This window comes from Lissotriton vulgaris, chromosome 12 (genome assembly GCF_964263255.1).
Source record: "Lissotriton vulgaris chromosome 12, aLisVul1.2, whole genome shotgun sequence".
In the NCBI taxonomy this organism is placed as follows: Eukaryota; Metazoa; Chordata; class Amphibia; order Caudata; family Salamandridae; genus Lissotriton; species Lissotriton vulgaris.
The window spans coordinates 42,781,117-42,802,868 of NC_141700.1; the positions used below are offsets into that span (position 1 = coordinate 42,781,117).

The window sequence follows — 21,752 nt, forward strand, 5'->3', positions numbered from 1 at the left end:
TGGCCTTGTCAATTTTTTAGCCATGTTATATAGCAGCATGGCTGAAAGTAAAACAGCATCATAGCACCTTTTGTTTCTTTCTTTCAAGCATGCTGCACAGCAACTGTGGTGATGCACAGAATGGCTAAAAAACATTGCGATAGCCAGACAGCTCTCGTGTATGCAAGAGCTATATTTCATTTTTTCCAATCTTTTTTTCGGCCATTGGCCATAAAAGATAAACAATGCACTTGTACAATCACAATAGATCAGCACATTTAAACAATATAAAACATTGGAATTACATATTGCTAAAATGCCTTAAAAACTATGAATCTTAAAATTAGGAGGAAACCAGCGTCTTTAAAATGCGGTTACGGGTGTGCCAGACATTGGTAAAAAATTTTGTCAGTGCAAACACAGTTGGGCCTGAGACATCAGATTTTAAAATCCTGTACATTGGGGCATATTCCCTACAGCCCATGTTTCTAATCAGTGGAAGAAGCCAATATTTCCTAGCAACCCTATAAGCTGGGCAAAAGAGGGCCACGTGTAAATCAGTTTCCTCCGTGGCGTCACAGGCCGGACACTGCTTTGTGGTGGGAGGCGATGACCAGGAGCTGGTGAAAGACCGAAAGGGCAATGTGCCGTATCTCCATTGGAGAAACAGCTTTCTGGCAAGCACAGGGGAAACAGCATCCAAAACCCCTTCAAACCTGTATAGGTCCTTACTTTGTGCAAATACAGAGGATAGTGACCCTTCAGCCTGGCTATCTAGGACCCTAGCTAGTTTTTGTTCATGGTATGCATTGGCCAGGGATCTTTTAGAAATATTTAGTGCGGCATTGGCAGGATCAGTCCATAAATCAGAGAACCCCATTTCCATACAAATACTTTGGATGTGTTTTATCCAGGGGATCCGAAGCGCTTTCGGGTGGGTCAATAGTTCCACCAATTCCGCCCTATAGGCTGCAAGATCGTTACTACTCCACAGCCTACGCCAGAAGGCTATGGGTCTCAAACCTATTTCATCAGCTATTGGTCGTAGACCCAGATCAAGCCTCAAGGGGAGGAGCGGGGTGCTGGGCGGAAGCGCGGCTATCTGTCTGATGAAATTGTTCTCCGTTAATGACAGACTACGACAATATGTATGTCCCCACAGTTCCGCCCCGTACATGGTCGCTCCCCTGGCCTGGACCTTGTATATCTGGATGAGCGACCCCAGCGGACGGTATGAGGAGCCATTCATCATCCGGGCGATGCCCCCAGTAGTTTGTGTCAATTTGAGGTTCGCCCTGCTCTGATGGGATCCCCAAGACATGGTTTCATTAAGGGTCACACCGAGGTATTCGAAGGTGGAGACTCTCTCGAGCCGTGCTGCTCCCAATAGCGGGTTCGGCCGCAGTTTTTGGCTCGGATTCAAAACCATAAACTTGGTTTTAGCCGCATTAATTTCTAGCCCCCTGTCAGTGCAGAAGGCTACAAATGAATCAAGGATCCTCTGTATCCCCATTGGGGTTTTGGATAGCAGCAGGGTGTCATCCGCAAACATGATTGCGGGCACCCTGCTGCCATTCAGTTTGGGGGCGTCGGTATAGTCAATGGCATTCAGGTGGGCGATTACCCCGTTGACGAAGAGGCAAAACAGGGTCGGTGCCAACACACAACCCTGTCTTACCCCTCGGTCAACGGGGAATCTTTCAGTAAGTTCCCCGGACCTCCCACACCTCACTCGGGCATAATTATTATGGTGGAGCCTCTGCAAGATTAATAGGATGTCCGGAGGAACGCCCATCTCTGCCAAGACGCTCCAGAGTTTCCCCCTGGGCACCAGGTCGAAGGCGGCCCGTAAATCCACAAAGATTGTGTAGAGACTACCGCCCTCGAATATTGCTGTCCTCCAATAGATGATGTTCAATCTAAAAACCTGGTCCACTGTGGAAACTCCCTTCCTAAATCCCGCCTGATAGGGACTAAGGACACCCACCTCTTCCACCCAGTCCTGGAGCCGATTCAGCAAAACCCTGCCAAACAGCTTCTGCGCTACATCAATTAAACTGATGGGTCTGTAGTTGGCTGGGAGGAGAGGCGAGCCCTTTTTGAAAATGGGCACCACCTCCGCCCCCAGCCAAGTACTAGGGATTTCCATGCCGCTAAGAACTCCGTTAAAAAGAGCGGCAAGGTAGGGGGCCCAGACAATGGGCTCCTGTTTAAACAGGTCCCCGGGTAGGCCATCCAGTCCCGGCGTCTTTCCCGAGGCAAGAGCTATATGATCGGAGGGACACGCAACACGGGTCGGCTACCGCATTGTTGGTTGCCCCCTTTAACATACCAACCCATTGTGTTGAGGAGTGTGCTACCATAGCTGGCTCTGTGCAAAGTGAGACACACTCCCTAGTCCTGGCTTTGGAATCCACAGCATTTAGCATGCAGTGAAGGACAGGTCTATACTCGTATTTCTGAATTCAAAATACAAGTCCCAGAATGCAAAGAGCTCTTGGCTCAACAGCCAGCACCAGCTGTTGGTAACCCATATCCAATGCGGCCATCCGCAAGCTACGGCAGCTCCTTCGCAAAACTCTAGAACAAGCCAAATGATTTTTTTGCAAGTTGAGCGAATGAAATATATATTCTTTGCCAACACTTGGTATTTCCGAAAACTAGTGTGGCAAGTGCTGATGTGCGTTTTATTTATAGAATACGTAGAAATTTGTGCAAGAGGCCAGGCCAAACTTTTTTGCAGACAGTTTAATCTCCGGATTTGTGCAATGGCACTTACTACAATGTAGGTTTTTCATGAGTAACAAGCCTTGCCTTGGAGTCCAGTCGGTGTTGCGTAAGGGCTGGGAGTTCACAGTACTTCACTTAAGAGGCGTGTCAGTACTGTGCTTCCACGTTCTCCTCGGTACATGCCTGAAGGCACATTCATGATTTTTGGAGGACATCTTTCCAATGCAAAATCATACTGATACTATGTTCTGGAGACATATAGGTGGTGCGACGTGGCATACAACACTGTTCTTTACATAACAAAACAAAACAAAAAAATTCACCAAGCAAAAGGTTATTATTCAAGATGAATGTGAAGTAATGGGAGGAAGAGAGTAACATAAGAGTCTCTGCGTCAACCTCAACATCCTGTGATTCTGGGCAAATCACGTGATCACCCCGTGCCGGAAAATCACCTTGTGAAGTGAAACTGGTGCTCATGTAAAGCGCTTCAGTTCCATTTTGAAGTCAGCCGAAAGCAAAATATACACCAGGCTCCCAGCTTGACATTTGACCTCTGTCTTTGAATGCACAGCAAATGTCACAAGATAAGAACAAGATTTAAAGGCCTGTTTACAGAAAGCGTGTTCGTGGAAGAATGCAGTAATCACGGTTCAGGCAAAGGGAGCGACAAACTGAACCTGGAGAGCCTAAAGCATATAAAGCCAGCAAATAGAAAGCTAGAAAATGTGAGTTACAAACCACAAAGCCAATGATAATCAACCGGTGGAATGCATTCCTAGGTCAACTTTCTGGAAGTGCCCAAGATGTCTTCAGCAAACCACACAGCTGTGCTGTCTGGTAGGCTGTGAGCAAAAAAGGCCAGTATCTTTCCCTTATTGAAAGAAACACCAGTCCATTACATTTCAAGTGACTTGTGTCACATCTCTCTGCTCCTGTTTTGTGCCAAAATTACGGAGAGGATTGTAAACACCGAGTTGATGGAGCTTACAGCTTTAAATTTGACCCGGATAGTAATAATGTTAAGTGGAATGGTTGAATAACCATCAAGACGACACCCCTGCAATGGTTAGATTATAATATTGTTTTAATAAAATAGAATACAAAATGTGTGGGTTATTGGGAAATGAGTTCCACAGCTCCAAACCTTAGCCCATCATTCAAGTGCGAGCTCATTCACCGATATTGTTCGTCAAGGGCTTTGCGTTCGCCTTGGCTTGTAATCTCCAAGTCCTATAATATCTTAAGATGCAGCGGCACGGTAAAAGCTTTGCATACTTAATACCCAAAATCTGGTATGAGTTCTTGCTCTCTGTGAGTGGAATCTAATTTGTACAGATACAGGAAAAGGGGAAAAAAGTGGCTTTTCCTACATTCATGTTCTTTAAACTAGGGCCTCTTGATTGTCTTTGTTTCTTTTTTGCAACAGGGCACATTTTGACAACCTTGCACTCTACATGCAAAAAAGAATTATATAAATAAACCCTCCAGCAACCAACACACACTTGTTTTGTATTCCAGAACCACATTAATGTTGCACTGCAACTTTCCTAATCCAGATTGCCACAATGCTTTTCAGTATTTCTTTGTTTATCTCCTGTTACTATGTTAGTTTTGTTGGGAGAACACGTTCAAACTTTACAAACTCCCAAAGGGACATTAATGTTCTTTTACTTGTTTCACACTTTTGACTGCACCACTCCAACTTTGAGATATCAGTGCACGCCAAAGAGAAAAAAACAGTGGAGACAGAGGTCCCGGGTTACATTAAAACAAACTAAACAGCTACTTAGCTCAGATTTAACAGAAAAAGATTGAACATATTTGTAATAACACAAGTTTGGCAAGAAGTGTGTAGGCAGTACTTCTGTGGTTTCCCAATTCTAGTTGTTCATCTGAAAATAAGCTCCTAGGATTTGGGGCTGCTTCTCAGAAATTTTGAAAGATGCCTAAATGTTCATATGGAAGGTTCCCTCAGCGGCACCCATCCCGAGGCGTTTTAGGATTGGCTTCTTGACCCTAGTCTTGCCAGTGCTTGGCAATCAGGGCTTGTTTTTTTATAACACTGATACTGATGTGTTCTCAACAGAGCTTGCCTACGGTGAGACATCTTCTTTCTCGTGTCAGCTCCCGCAGATTGAACCCAGCGTTGAACTTCCTCTTCTCCTTGTTGGATCTGCAATGCTTTCCTGTAGCTTGCTCTTAATCACTAGCTCTCCGTCATCTTCACCGCTGGTGCTGCCGCAGCTCTTTGCGAACACTAGTGTCCCTGGTGTATGAACAATGGGAAGAAGATTCCGCCATTGCCCGGGAGGAATATTGGCAGCAAATCCAGGAACACTCGTCATTTGGACAAGAATTTCAATGTTGGGTACGTGCTCTCGCTCTAACAATGGTGCCTAAGCCGTTGTGATCCAAGGGCTTAGAGCCGTAGCTTCTCGTAGAGCGCTGGCAGGAACTTACCAGCAACTCACTGTCTACTTAGTCAACCACCTTTACAGGGAGAACTGCTTCTACAGGAATACGTCATTGAATGTGAAAATAGCTTAAGTTGAGGCTGTTTTTTCTGTAAACAAAATGGAGGAAAGGCAAACTTTTAGCACAGTCACCAAAGAGGTCATGGAACCAGCCGTTGAACAGTTACTCAATCCTGTTGAGGGTTCTGACAAGCATGTTACTCATCTCTCTTAATCCTTAAAGGGCCCCTGTCGGGACTTGGTGGCTTAACGCATTGATTTCAATCCCTTTCCCGATAATGAGGCCCATTTTACTTCATCGTTCTGGAAGAAGCTACTCTGCATTAAGGAAATCTAGAGCAGCTATTAATCCATAGGCTGACATCCTTCTTAAGAGCCTGAGCTCAGCCAAGATGAGATAATTCAATTCTGTACGATACTGCAGAGGATGAATCCTTGTCGACTCTATTTCTGCACCTTGTTTCTCTCTTTACAACCGTCGGCCACTTAATACTAAATGTTAGGATCAGTTCAGCCTCAACCATCAAAACAAGGAGACCAGAAGGGAACAGAGCACTGCCTCTGAAAGGAGAGGGAATACGTACACGCTTCTGCCCTTGATGACTTCTTATCCAGCACATCTGTAGAGTCAGATCTTCATAGACGATTGCTATCCCTCCTGCGTTTCTTTACTATGCCCAACATTCCGTATCTTTTGCAAACAAAAATGATCCAGTTTATTGGTAAAATGCTAATTAAATAGGGATGTGGGAACGTTTTTAAACTGGACATGAGCAATTTAGGCATGTCTGCAATAAAAAGCAGAACTGGTAGGACGGGTAATGGAGCTCTTACCAAAGTACGGAGGACCCTCGGAGGTGGAGTGGTGTGAATATTCTGAGGTTTATAGCTGAGTTGGTTAGCCTGGTGGGTGGTCACAAGAGTGTGCCAGGATTTATGAGGGTTGAAGCTATCCAGTTGTTTGGGGAAAACAACAGGATATGGTTCATGACCAGACTTTCTAGTGCATGAATTATAAATACTGATGTGCAAATAGTATGGACTCAGTAGTCTTGGTAATAATACAAAGTGTTTTGTTGAGTACACTTGGGATCTGTGTCATGCATTTGCAGATGATGAGCTGGGTTGTCAGGACTTTAAATGGTTTGACACTTCTAATAGAGTACTGTTACTCTCCCGTGGGTGAGCACTGGTACTCCAAAGTAGAAATATCTATCCCTTTAAAATAGTTTAGTATGTACTGCTCTGTTCAAATGTGATGGAATTCATCAGTATCTTTCTGCCCAGGAAAGCATCTTCTGCATTAAAATGGAGGGATCCTTAAACAGTTTAAAATAGAGATCCTCCCGATAATGGCTCTAATAATTGACTCAATACTGGGGGTAGATGAAATGATGAATTTTTTGCCTTTGAGCATTTCTCATGAATAGTATACTGTTTTTGAAAAATTGTGATTTAGACATTTTGTCTTTTAGCTGTGCATTCCCTCAACTGCGGGTTCTCCCACAGTCCCTTTGATGTCTAATAATTGACTAGCAGCAGTTATGATCTTTAATCCCACCATTACCATCTCTATGATTGCCACAAGTAATCATTGCCAATGGATGATATTGAAGAGTACATTTAAACACCCCACTCCTTCTCTGGTTTACTAAGGTAGAAGGTCTACCGATGCAGAGGCCATAAGAGGTGCAATCAATAGAACACTCAGCTTTTGGGGGACCGATTGTTGGGGGCGGGTATTTTAATGTGACCCTGAACTGTGGTACATGTCTGTCCCTGAATTTTATGTACAGTGTCATTTGTACTCCAATATACCTGGATATTGTATGTATTTTGAATTATTGTCTCATTGATGTTTTCCCTCCTTGCCCGCCAATAACCTTAGTGTCTGTAATCTGCTCTGCAAACTACGCTGAATGTTGTTTCCTATAGAAAGTGTTTTCGTCACACTCGTATATATCGTCTCTTTTATTGACCTCCTTATTCCTAATGTAACGCATAACAAAAACAATAAGGTGTTATTTCCTCAATAAAATATTTGCATCTTGGATTTAGAAATAATTTATTTGACCCAGAGGGTAAAAGTACTTTAAGGAGAATTGTTGACTAACCATCAAAATGAAACCCCTGAGATACTTACATTAGCATTGACAGAATATGAATCTAAACTCTACATGGGATATTGGAAAATTATTAATCGATTAGGAAACCTCTTTTTTAAACACAGAACATTTCATCGGAAATACCTCAGTCCACAAATGGCAATCAATTCTATTGCTATTTAGTGCCTATATTCTCACAAGGTATTTAAGTAGCGTATTAGCGAAAAGTCATCCACATTGAACATTGAACCAGAAAATGAAATATGACATTACAAGACCTGGAAAAGTATTTCAGCTTTTAAATCTGTTGACGTTCACATGGAATAGAGTCAAATCCACTCCAAGCGCGCGTCTCGAGACCGTCACGGGTGATTTGCAACGCTCTATAAATGTCTGATTGATTGATCTTTTTCACTTTCATTAGATCTTATAAGAGTGGTATTGGTTTTCCATTAATAGTTAGGCCCCACCCCAGGATCCTTAAGCTTAAGAGCCCTGTACGCCAACACTTCTCACGAAGCCAAAACATTTATTAAACACAGGTGAGCCATGATTCTGAGGGGGAGACCCAGAATATATCCTCTTCTGTAACACAATGCCAAATTGAGGTCCCGCCGAGTCATAACCGATGAAATTGAGTGTTTGTAAAAACAAATTCTGCTGAAATGAATAATATCGTATTGAAACCCGACAAATCAACACAGTTTTTGATTTGTAGTGGCACGAACTACATACTTTTTTGATGGGTTTCTTCATTTTGTTGTGTGAACATTTGGTCAAAGCAAAATTAGTGTGTGTTTTGGACACCTAGTGGCATGACTATTACATTTTTTTTTTCATTCTTTCATCACTAGGTCCACCCAGATCAAAACCTACTCCTGGGACAACGCACAAGTGTTACTCGTTGGCAACAAGTGCGACATGGAAGACGAGCGAGTTGTGTCATGTGAGAGGGGGCGGCAGCTTGCAGAACATCTTGGTGAGTGGACGTTAAATTCCAGAAGTCTGGATATTTCACAGCCAGGGATGAATATAAGTTGTTAAAATATGTGCATTGGCTGCCTTTTATCTATACAAATGTGAATATTTGTGTTATCCTAGCCACACTCTAATGCTTTGTATCCGTAAGTCTGTGCCCAACCAGAAATGCGAGATTTTACAAACTTGCTCTTTGCTGGAATTGCAATGCTGGTGTTTAAAATTAAAAACGCTATTTTACATTCTATGTCCCTGTTGCATGAGTTAAGAATAGAAAAAAAATCCCAACAGGTCTAACACTTACTTCCTTGACTCTTCCATGTCCCTGAGGTGGGGCTTGCACCTTTGATGCACAGCTAGGTAATCCTTTCCTTACAGTTTCCTGTGTGTTTCATTGTGGTCTCTAATAATGCTCTACACCTTCATCGGGAAAGCTACATCTCCCGAATATGGTACTGACAAGGAAGCTTCATCTTTTACGTAAGTTAGCTCCCTTTATGAAATCAGCCTTCTGTGTGCTTTGTTTTTACGGACTGCGTAAACAGACAGGAGACAAAGTTTTTATTGAAAGCGATTTGTCAATACATGTTCTCTCTGAAATACCTAACTATAAAGGACAACATCATGTTGACTATCCAGAGACTTTTTGTATTTCACCTGCTTTTGCTTGTATTGGTAATAAGAAATTGCTCAAAATCCGCCACACCATATCTAGTCTCGAAAACAACAATTTTCTTCCTTGTTTTACACTCTACTTACTGAACAAGCTCTTGATTTCCTTGCCCCCATACATCAAGACCACTGATCGCTTTGCAAGAAGCAAAAAATAAATAAAAACAATGAAAAAAACCAATCCTAACAGGTAATGGCTTCGCCCGACCACCCGTGACATGATATGTCTTTCCAATATTGTGACATCTCAGCTCCTCTGCACTATTACATGTCTAGAACTCTGACAGTTCTTTCTTGCATTTCTATGGTTTCTAAATACTCTTTGCAAAACACCAACGTAGGTTCTTTAAATATGCAGCTAAGTATTTGCTACCTTTTTTCAATTGTTGTCCAGGTTAGGCGCAGTGATTACAATACGGTTTTGGAAAGATGTATTTATGTTCAGCTCACTCAAAAACAATTTGCTGTTTGTTACCGAAACATTCTTCCAAAAGGATGGCTCAAAGGAAGATTTGGTCCATTAGATAAAAGTTTAGATGCCATCCTTAAAGACCTGTGTTAGATATATGTGCCCCGTTATTGTAACTTAAATACTGTAAAACTGTCAGCGGCCTCGCAGGATTACACGACGAAACACAATATGGTGTGAATTGAACCCGTGTTTCAGCTCTTGGTAGAACCTCATTCACCCTTGTAGTGCATTCAATCCAGAAGGAACTGAGAATAAGAGGACCCAATGGCCCAGGGTCTTCCGTTAAAGTTTTTGATTTCTCAGGCTGCCGACCCCTCCGCTTTAACTGACAAACTCTTCTCCGTGTTTTTTAAACAATGAATTTGCAAATTTCCCGTCACCACCTCAGGATATTTTATTTTGTTTTCTTTTTGCCAAAAACAATATAATCATTAACTTTTCAGACAAATAAACAAGTGTTGTCCACACTTGCCTATAAGATATTGGTCTCCACTCCTTCTTACTAAGGTTTCACAACGGGCTAGGGATTCACACATTTTGCACGTAGCTTTTCAGATACAGGAGGTAAACAGCAAATGTAACTTCTGTTATGTGGCATTTATTTCATATATGTATCTGATAACTGGCAACATAGATCTGGTAGACATAGGCATTGACTAAAAAACTAAATATAGCGCGACACTGAATCCTCGCTCACTGAATCTTTTATTGTTCTACCATTTAAGCCCATCGACATTGATATGCAGTGAACGGGCACCTCTACAAAGGGCGGAAGCTTGGCCATTGAATAATCACACAAATCCCAGCAGTAGGAAACTCAGCAAGTGAATAGATGCTAGTTGTTTGCCATCACTAGACCTAATTTGGATTTGTTACTGAAGACCTGGAGCAGGCTAAACCATTGCAGTCGCCCAAACTCGCTCTTAGCAAATCCTGCTTCGAATGCTGCCAGAAGAGGGACATTAGAATATATTCCTTTAACCACAAGAGGTTCTCACAAACTTTAATGTGTGGCTTTACAGGTGTTCTTTCTCACTCCTGTGTGTCGCATTGTTATGCTTGGGCTTGGACATGCACAAATATGCTTTTGAAGATGGAGTCATCCCCGCCTCACAGAAAGCACGCATGCCTGAATGTTTGGAAATACTTCACACATGAAATAACTGCTCCTCATGTAATAATATCACTTAGTTTACTTTGTCAAGAGCAAGAACTGCTATTAAGTTGGCTTGTGTGAATCATGTGCACTTTCTGGTCTGTCTGTCATCGCCATCTCTTGTCACCTGCTGCTGCCGCTCAAGCAAAGTTGTTAAATTTCCTCTCTTCCTTCTCGCCTTAGGTTTTGAGTTTTTTGAAGCCAGTGCTAAGGACAATATTAATGTGAAGCAGACTTTTGAACGGCTGGTTGACATCATCTGTGAGAAAATGTCAGAAAGCCTGGACACGGCTGATCCTGCAGTTACTGGAGCCAAGCAAGGACCTCAGTTGACCGACCAGCAGGCACCCCCACATCAGGACTGTGCTTGCTAAGGACCCCCTCCCCCACTTCATATTGTCTCTCAGGCCTTCCCATCCAGAAATGTTTCGTCTACTGTCCCCAAATAGCATTATATTTTACCATGAAAATTGTCCTTGTAATTTGGCAGAGTTGCCCATTCCTTTGGTTGGCGCGTGTGAGAGTGCATGTGGGCGCTTGGAGGCCATTTGCTGACTCTGATTGGGCCCTGTTTTTGAAGTGATGCAAAATATGTACTTTCTACACAAAGTGGATGACTTTGAAAGATTCCACCACTTGGTATATATTTACAGCAGCTCTGCATATGTGGACAACTGCCTGTTGCATCCCCATCAGGCGCGAAAGGGTGAATGCTAGGGGTGCTCTGATAGGGGAGCACTAGGATTCTTCCACAGGAAAACAAAACAATTCCCTGTGGCACAATGATAGTCGTACTGGCTCGTTTATTTTTGCCGGGGAGCGGCGGTAAGGTAATCCTGCCAGGAAGAGCAAAGGGGGGAGATGTTCTTCAAAGGTAACCAAAGATAATCCTATAAGTAATAATTAAAGGGTATGTGTTTTTGTTTCACGCCTTGAGTCCAGTGGCACTTTATGCTCCATGAATTTTATTAATTCGTTTGTAAGAGCCTATGGTCGTTGATGGACAAGGTGGCAAACTATGTTTGAGGAAAATCTATTTGAGCAAGAAAATGATATGCCTGTTTCAATTGAGTGGATGTGATGAGTGGAGTGTAACGGATACTTTACGTCATAACTCAGTAGGCCAAGGCAAAGTAAAGTTTTGTGCCAGAAGTGGCCTAGAGACTGCAGCAGTCGTCCGTGTCCCGCATTGTCGCCAACATGAAAAGGCGGAACACTCATTCTCTTCCGCAGGGAATTACCCAGCGCTCCTGGTGCGTGGGTTCATGAGAATCCTAGAACAGATATATAAACTATACAATAGACCCCACTCGCAAACCAACCCCCCAAACATACACACACTCTTTGACAAACACGCTGTTTGATGGGTTTTATGCAATTTTCCCCAAAGTATGAAAGACTGGAACAATTTTATTCTTGTGATTATCGGTGTATCTCTTCAGAGTAATATGAAATAACATTATTTTTCATCAATTATAAAGCATAGAAATACACAGAAAGCAAAATGTATTGTTGCCAGAAAATAATAGCTTCTGTGAGATTTGGTACACTGCATTATACCAGCCTATGACCTTGTGGTTTATTTTGTTGATACAACCTGTTGATGACCTTTTAAGACTATGATCTAACGGTACCATTATTTATTACACATATATGTATATATAAATATTTATTATATATCGATCGCAGTGCTGGAACTTACTCATATCTAGTAAGAAAAGAGAAATTTAAATCTAGTTTCCATTTGTAGAGGCAGTAACTTTAATGGCCTACACGTCTAAATGTTTTTAGAAAATGAACGTATCAGTGTTGTCGAACACTATTTGGGATGATGCATAAATATTGCTGATCTTCTTGGGGAAGAGGATGTATTGGTTCCCTATGCAATGCAGTGTAACACTCAGAACGCCCCCTAGTGGCAGGCACCCACATTGAAGGCTCGCAGAGCACCCTTAACATTAACCTGTTGAAGAGCGAGACCTGCCCACACCATGTGTCTAGGGGCTGAGAGAAATGCAAAATCTTGGAAATATGTTCCATGACTTGCTGCTACCCCTTCATAGTACCCTAACATTATTTGAAAAAACAGTAACTTTAAATAAGATATCTTGTTCCACTGTTACTCCCTCTGTCTGCTAACGTGAGCATCCCTAGTAACAATGTTTGCAAAATTGCAAAAATTCTTGTCTTTCTGGGTAAAATGGAGGATTCCATTTATGGCCTGCTTTTAAAAAAAGTTGTATAAGGATTGTCTGTGTCTTCTCTCTCCTGCTCTTAAAATATTTATTATTGTTACTTCTTTTTATTTGAATTAGACTGTTTAGATGAAAAAAATGTGAAACCTGTCTTATTTATTCAGTATGTATAAATGCAGAGACTTCATGAGAAGAGCAGGAAATATGTTCTGCAAGGCTGGTGGTTGGAATAAACACTGTTCTAGTTTCCTTCCCAGCCTCAAGATGTAAATAATAAACAAGAGTCGGTTGTAAAACATGACAAGGGGGTAGATGATAGTTATTTATAATATTTAAACACTTTAAAAATATTAAGGAAAATAAAAATATATGTATTATGTGAATTTTTGAACTGGGTGCACTTAAAGGGTCTGTAGTTTGCAAGGCAGTTGTTAGATTGAAAAGGGATTGTTGATCAAGCAATGTTTTTCAATTGAATTTTTTGTCCTTCTTTGCAGTGAACAAATGCTTCCCTCACTTGTTCTTTTAGTGAAACAAAATGGATTAGGCTTTGTCTTACTAGCGTCTGCTTGGCGGTGTATGATCGGCAAAAACAGAGAACGGGTGCCGTGGCAAGACTGTTGAGCACATCAGATTTGCTTCTTCTTGCACCCCATTGGACCATCCAGGTGACATTGGCCCAATATTCCACTACCTTGAATAAATATATATATATATCTATATAAATATATATACACTCACACATCTATATATTTTAGCATTTTAGCCTTTAGAAAATTCAGACAACCTCCACCTAAGTCTCTAAGTTTGCTACTCATTACAAAGAAAAGTTATGGAAATAAACATTGGTATTTAGGTTGTTGAGTCTTATTCTTAATAAGGAGTTTATGAGTTTCGAACACTTGTTTTTCATTCATTCGTAGATCTCTGCTTTCTATAACTATACAAATCACCTAGTTTAAACCATACAACCAATAGACTTAAGAGTGTCTCCATCAATGCTCCTAGTAGTAAGGAATAAAACACTTCTATCCAGTGTCCACTAAAACCAAGAGGTTTTCTTTTACTTTTAGTAGAAACAGAATCTGACATTATCTTATCTGTACGTCTTAGATTTTTGCCTATACAATACAAATCTCCCAATCTAAGGTGCAATACCAGTAAGCTCCAGAGTTACTAAATTAAAAGATACTAATACTGTGTAAGGCACAGCATTATTGTCTCCTAATATTCCCGAAAGCCACATTTCTTCTTTTACTTCCAGATAAAATGCATACATTTCTTCTACCTCTGTTGCATTTAAAACCAAGAAGAGGGTCTTAAATATCAGATTCATCATCTGTGAATCACTAGGTAAATGAAAGTCTCAAGAACCATTCACATAGTTCAAATCTCTACTATACTTATCTTTGTAAAACTGACATAGATACTGAAAAATCCAGATTAATGATTGCTTTTGGAAATCAGACTGGGTTTCTTTTAGTATTCGTAGCCGACGACTTCCGACTTTAGGACCCTTTTCAATATTGTCATCTTCATTGTCAAGCAGGTGGTGATGAACAGGGCTCTCTCTTCCTATGAAAAAGCTCAAAATGACCCACATACTTGGTTCATGAGAAATGTAGTTCCACATAAATGTGTTCTCTTAAGTACCTATGTGAAAGAAAAACTTTAAAAAAAATATATATATATATATTTGATGATTAGGTTAAATGTTATATGTCTGTTGAATGAACAAACCTTCAACTAGTTGAAGTTCTTTGAGACTTACCACAATATCTAATATTTCAAAAACAGTCTGATGAGTAGTTGCTTCTTTCAAAAACAGATGCGTTCCTGTAGGTCTGACATGTGTTATTATTGACCTTTGGCCGTTGAGTATTTGTTTTCCACAGCAACGTTTTCTATAAATGTTCTTGATTGCAGCGTGTCATCTAGATTTGATCCCGTGACAGCAGAGCGGTTGGTAAATAGAAAAGTTTAGGAGTGTCGAAAGTAAGGTCATTTAATTTTCTGTGAGGAAGTTTACACTCTACTTGGGGTGGAAAGTTTTTAAAAGTTTACATAAATGTGTGCTCTTAGGGCCTAATAACATGAACAGGTGTGCATGAATAGTTTGTTAATGAGGTCGATAAACTCATCCAGACCTCAGACAGCAGCTTCCCTCCCTCTGGGAAAAGAGCATTTGTGTTTATTAAGGGTTTTGAGTAGTTCAACTGAAAAGAGTAAAAGGATATCTGGGGAAATACAAATACCCTGAGCCTATCCAAAGGAGAATCGGGCTCACCTGGTCGTGTGCACACCCTCCTGAAATTAGTTCTTTTAATTTTGAAGACGAGGTTATCATGCCACGTTATTGCTCGGTTCCAGTGGATAGATATGTTTAACTGTTAGCCTCTGAAATAAAAAACAGAAATTACATGAAAAACCTTCCAGATGTATTATGGACCTTCAAGACATGGCCTCCGGCCAACCTGTAATATTCCTTCTAGATTAATCGACCATGAACTCTACATTGAAAATTAGAATAATTCAAAAGAGCTTAATTTGATAAATTCATTGTTTGCCGTACATGTCTTTTTTTTGTCTTCTTCTTCAGCACATGTTACACATGAGCTTTTGAAGCTTTTCTGTTGGATTTTCTCTTATTTTCTGATGTTACACTTGGAGCAGGATGTCATGTATTCTCTATCAGCAGCCCAACCCTTCTTATCCCCTTTCAAATGTATATAAAACTCGAAAATGTAACCTTTGTGATCACTTATAAGGATGGAAGAAGATTGCACTTTTATCTGGTGTAAATACATCCATACATATATGGGCTTTGCACTAACACTCATTTATAAGTGGCACTATAACATGCCAGCAAAATCCATTCTCCTTTCAAACAAAATATTTTAGCTAACCTCCACATTCATTCTTTTTGCTTTTGCCATCTTAGAAAACCAGGATACTGAGGGACTGTTGCTCAACGCCATCTTGAGATGACCATTAGTGCATTGTGGGTAATCTTTGATGTCAGCTTGTTTTGAATGCTGGGTCCTTACAAGCATCTCTGCTTTTGTACATCAGAATGTGGCTGCAGAGTCTGTACGTGGTCTGCAGTTACTGTATCTTACCAATTCAACATGATTGCATTCCTGTTGTGACCTTATTACTTGATCACCCTTACGAAACAGAAGACAAACCTTGGTTGCCATTTTTGCATAAACTAGGGCCGTAGGCTACCTGCCACCGTTCAATAAACACAATTCGCTTGGATGTCAATAGCTGGCAGGGACCAGAGCTGTATACAATGTAAAGGGTCTGTCTAACTTGCTTTTTTCAAAACCACACATTTCAAAACCTCATAGTACGGCCTATATAATAGCTTAATATATTTGAAGTTTGGGGCACGTTGCCTACTAGGTCCTAAGAATGGTTCACTATCTGCTCAACTTACTGCTTTGCCCTCACTCCTCTTTCATAAAAGCTGCGTGAGCAAGGAGGAGAAACACAGCAATTACCACCCTTTCCTACTATGCCTTCTTCTAATTTTACAAGCAGGAGGCCTTCAGGTTTCAAAATAGCCGTGAACATATACACAAACACTGGCATAAAGGAATGACACAGTAGGTAAAAGATTTCCACGAGTGCAAAATTGACAGAGCTAAATAAACTCTTCTACCCAGTATATTGTTTTGTATAAAAAGAAGTATACAAGACTGACCGCAGAAGGGAGTAGTAAAGTAATCAGTACGCTGAGATGTGTATGAAAAAAGAAAGTTCTGCGTCAGCAAAACTGCATCAAGTGTTTGACTTACAGAGTTCCATGTTCATGTCTAAGAGATGTATAGAAAGAGGCACTCAGAATATTACCATCCCACATTGGAAACCTTGTTTTTGAACTGTGGTTGATGTGAGACCTTTTGAGGCTACTACTGGTTAGATATTGGGAGGCCCCTATTGGTCGGTTCTTCTGGTATGATGGCCGTTTAAACAAAGGTCGGGAATAAGTAATGAGCATGACAGACAGCAGGAGCTTTGTGACTGGTGTTTCCCTGTAGCAGATTGGAGATAGGTTTCATGATATATAAAGAAAATCGATTTAACCTCCGTTATTGTGTTGCCGAACGTTTAGCGTGCGGGAGTTAAGCCAAGCCTACAGCTGCTCCAAACTGCTTGGGATGTAGCGTGTGCCTCTCTGTTTCCTGTTGGGATTGCTCCTCCTCGGTTTGGTAAGCTGCGCCTGTGGTGAATTTTGTTTAGTCTACAAATGAATCCCACCCCATCCAGCCATCGCTGTCTTCCTTATTGTAAATATAAATGTGTAAATATTCATAGCAAGTGTGTGTTGTTAGTGTGTTGTATATTTGTTAACATGCAGTGTTGCTGTGGTCGTGTTGATGTATTTAGGTTATTAACATGTTGTGAACTTGCTTGCAAAGATTTTTTTTTTTAATTAATTCAACCAAATGGATTTTCTTTTATATATAATCAAGAGAAACGAAGGCAACTTCTGTAGCAAATTGGCACATTCTGTTGACTCCGATCAGTATGATTTAGCATTTGTATACTAGCAACCTCCGCAAGCCATTTGCAATTAAGGAAGTGAATGCTACTTGTAAATCATCTTGAAAAGTAGATGCACTTAATGTGTCTAATGGAGAAGAGCCAGTTGCTTGGAAGCGAAGCATTGAAAAAACAGTGACCGAAAGGAGGCGGCCAGGGGAATGATCGCAAGCAATTGAATGAAAGAGGGGTTAATTTGTTGGAAAAAATATGCCCGTTGCACAAAGAAAAAGACCCTCGGCTAAAAGAGAGAGGCTAGTGGGGGGAAAAGAGAGTAGAGAGACTAGTTAGCTGAAAGACAGAAGTCAAATTGGCTGCAAGTGAGAAACAAGTTGGTTGTGAAATGGCAGCCTGTTCACTGAAAGATCTGTGCACTTCTGACTTTCTCAGGCAAATTCGCTACAGCTTTCATAGGTAGATGCGAAAAGTGCAAACTGCAATTTGATACTAACCAAATGAATTCTGTGTGATTGCAACATCTTCTTAATCCGCTCTGACACCAGTCACAATCTGATGCTTTCACAGTGTTAGGGCTTTTCTAGGGACTTCAAACTTCTCTTCACTTTGTAACAGGTGCCTCGATGGTTATATCTGCTGTAATTCAGAATAGCGATTCCCGGAGGCCAGTTCAGCTTTTTAACTAGTAACGCAGACATATCACTTTTGAAACTCTGAATATGGCTACAGCCAAGGGGCAGAGGAACCATCTCCTCTAGGCATAGTAGAGTACAGAGGGAAAACGTAAAGTGTGCTCCCATCATCTGTGAATTGCCAGAATGGACTAATATCCTATCTATAAATGGCTAATTCTGAGTAAACAAACATCCTCCTTAAAAATTAAATTATATTAGGGTTCAGGTCTGCTGTCTAGAGCCCAGGCAGAGATGGGTTGCCTCCCTGAGATGTGTTTGACCTTTAGCTGCATGGATTATGACCTTGTGTGAGAACCTGCTCTGCAAGAAAAACACAGAGGTGGTAGGAAGAGGTCACGAAGGATGATGAGTTTGTCGAAAGGAGTGTGATTGGCTTGCCGGGATTTTGCGAGTTCCTTGATGCACGAAAAATGGTGGGTGAGTAGGACGGGGGAACACGGGGGAACACTGGGGATGCCATGGGCCTGCCGGGGATGGAGAAAAGAATCCAAGTGCCAGAGAGAAGCCCACGAGTTCTAGTAACAAATGCTTTTAAGATTGTTAAATTTGTATCATAAAAGGAGAGACAAGTATTTTGTAAATGAAATAACTTTTAATTGTGGTAAACAAGAATTCTCTTACACCTGGATTCTTTTTATACAAGTGAATAATATTCTCACGTTTGGTGATCATGGTTTGATTAGACGACAATATATTATTGATTGCAGTGAATTCGCCAGTTTGCACGGCATCCATCTGGCGACTGCACCAGCTGTCCATTTATGTGATGAATGGTGCGATATGTCCCACCTTGAAGCTTGATTTGCTCCCTAAACCTTGCATGAGGGCCAGACATTAAGTAGAACTGGATGCTACCCAGTCCTTCCCGTCATCAGACCTGATGTTGTAACGTCCGCTTGCTCGAACTCCAAGTCGAACGCACATTCCAAAGCTTTTCTTTGTAATAGCAAAATTTCTGTACCCAGTTTTTGACTCTTCGCAATTGTATTATTATCCATTTGGCAAGAAGCACCAACAGTTTGATTCCTACATCTCTCTTCCCCTGTTCTCTCTAGAAACCATACTGACGAAAAGCATTTCTATAGAATCTGGTTAAGTCTTCCTGAACATTAAAGCTATCTATTAGATTGAAGCCTTATATTTTTAGGTCAAAGATACTTTAGTTTCCAATGTGTGTTAGAATTACGATATTTGAAAAAGAATTAAGGAAAATGTGTATGATGTGATTTTGATGGTGAAATGTGATGTCATTATTACTGGTTGAAAAATATAATAAAAAGTTGAAACAAAAAAAACACAAAATAAGATTACTCTTTATAGGCATTCTAGAGGAATCTGAATCTATTTTCTTTGCATTCTCTTTCTATAACCTATTTGAATCATATTAGTTTCCGAAAAAAATTTATTTTGTTAAAACATTTTGGAACGTCTTCACATGTTAATGTCTCTAGTGACTTGATTTCTGGACCACCTTGAAACATTTTTTTTACTTGGACCAACTTTCTAACCAGCTGATTAGCATCTTTACTGGTAAAAAAGGAGAATAAAAGTGGGTCAACACCCATTCAAGTACTGTGGTGGGTCTGGGATAAATCAATAGGATCTTTATCCGAAGTGTAGCACCAACAACTGAGCACGCAAGCCTATGTGGTCAGGTGGAAAGATCAAAATCTAGTTTTTTTTATAGGACACAGATCTGTAAATAGCCCATATAAGACGTATTTTAGTTTCAAGTGTAAAGGCAGTGTGATCACCACACCACCTGATACCATGCACATTTTCACTTTTATTTCCAAGTCATGAAAGAGTGTTGTTGCTACTTTGCTACAGGCGGTGAACCTTGTCTATTTCTATTAGTAATGTGCTTTATGTGCGGACTGTGAGTCAGTGAAATATATCCCAACAACAAAACCCCAAAGTAGAGCTTATAAATTCCCTTGATTTTTGGAAGCTTTGTGTTTTTATTTACAGATACCCTTCCTATACACTAAAATAAAAAGTTGAAACATCTTATTTTTGTGAAGTTTACTGATATATGGAAAATTTATGCTGTACTGTAAAAATGTCAAAAGTGTCAAAGCAAGTACAAATTTCCTAAATCACTGTATTAAAGATATGTTGTGGAAAAAAATAATAAATTATTCCCTATCACAAGTTATTTTTTTGAGAGTCTTTGACCGGCTGTTGAAAGTATGTGAATGTGAGCATTTCTGTTACAATTAAAATCTAATAACATAGAGGGCAGTTCTATTTGTGAAACTGCAGTTGAGTTATGGACTTGGTTTTAAAGGTGGAATATTGAGCAATTATTTATTTTTTCAGTATATTTTGTATTAAATCACCAGTTACTTAATGATATGGTAGTGAAAATAGGTGAATAACAATTTGAGAACTTGCAGATACCTAGGAAACCACCATCTAAGAAGGAGAAGATAAGTGGGGCGCAACCTCAAGGGTCACTGATGTTCAACTGGAAAACACTGTTGAGTCGAGACAGATACAGTTCCAAGCACAGAACGTTTGCACGTGCCGCTGGACTTCAAGCCGGATGTGCGAATTACTAGGCACCAACAAAAATAGTCACATTCTGCAAATATTTTTAAATCAGTTAAGAATTTTATGAACAAATGTACTAATAGGACGGTTCATAAAATGTTGATTCAGAGTGAGTCGTAATCTGACCAATCTCATGAATATTAATCAGGTTGCTTGCAAATTTTGACTCACTTTGATTGGTGGTCATCACAGTGATGGTGGCTTGTTAGGGTCAGCAGTTCACCATGTCAGTGATCGCATTTTATTAAACATGCACCGATTTTACTTTAAGAAAACAGTGCTATGTTAAAAAAAAGTTATTTTAATCTTGAGAGACTTGGCAATTGTCAACTTCTCCCCAAGAAATCTTGTTCTCAAATCACAAAGGCAATGGGTACCAAAGAGACACCTTTTTTTGCAAATGGCTTATCACCCCAAAGTCAGAAGTCGGTATTATTTCAATGTTTTGGTTGCAAAGCATTCAATCATGTCTTGCCAATTGGTATTCAGAAGGGATGCCTACAATACGTCTCTTCAAAATACCACATTTTATTGTGGGGTTGGAATCCCATTTTAGGAGTTGGTAAAAGTTTAAGACTTCTAAATTGGGATAAGTATGTTAAAAAATGTTTTTAGTAGTTGCAGACTCTGAATTGGAGTGTTTGTGACCATAACATATTTCTTCAACGCATGGGTATGGCTCAGCAAGCGTACTAAGCGTGGCGATCATGGTTGCGCCTGAACGGGAGAACTTCAACAACTCCGTGCCCTCTTGTGCTGGCATTGCTGAACTGCTGGAAATAAAAGGCTTAGATCTTTAAAAAAGCTCACTTTCCCCCTGTGGACTGTTCTTCTTTACATTGAACACTATAAACTAGGGGTGTCCACCACATGTCTGAAAGGATAGACAAGAACGTTTTTCAAGTTGGTCAATGTCTATTAGTTCTATTTAGTATCATTGTAAGTACATTTATGTTAATGAGATGGCTCGAAAGTTGCTTGAGTCGGATCCTCGTGGACCAACGCCGGACATCCCTGCACTTAACTGTACTTACAGCTGGATTTGTGGCATCTGGAAGTATCTCTTAGTGGAGCACCGGGGAACAAGGCGCGTAGGGTGTTATGAGGAAGGGCAGTCGGAAGTCATCGATTGCAAGTGATGTCCGACAGTTCATTGTTAGGATCTGATGGAAATCATATAGAACTCAAAAGACTCAATTCCTTTTTGTTTTTAACATTTCTTCACAAT

At 40.5% G+C, this 21,752-nt stretch overlaps 1 protein-coding gene across 1 annotated transcript in view; it reads left to right on the forward strand.

Annotated features, from left to right (window-relative positions):
• The window catches only part of RAB3A (RAB3A, member RAS oncogene family), a 120,989-nt gene extending 100,867 nt beyond the window's left edge, over window positions 1-20,122 (forward strand). The window contains exons 4-5 of the mRNA XM_086946996.1: window positions 8,146-8,270; window positions 10,753-20,122. Of these exons, the coding sequence (XP_086803122.1) occupies window positions 8,146-8,270; window positions 10,753-10,943 (316 nt within the window). The 3' untranslated portion in view covers window positions 10,944-20,122. The remainder of the gene's footprint in view (window positions 1-8,145; window positions 8,271-10,752) is intronic.
• The last annotated feature ends 1,630 nt before the right edge of the window (window positions 20,123-21,752 follow it).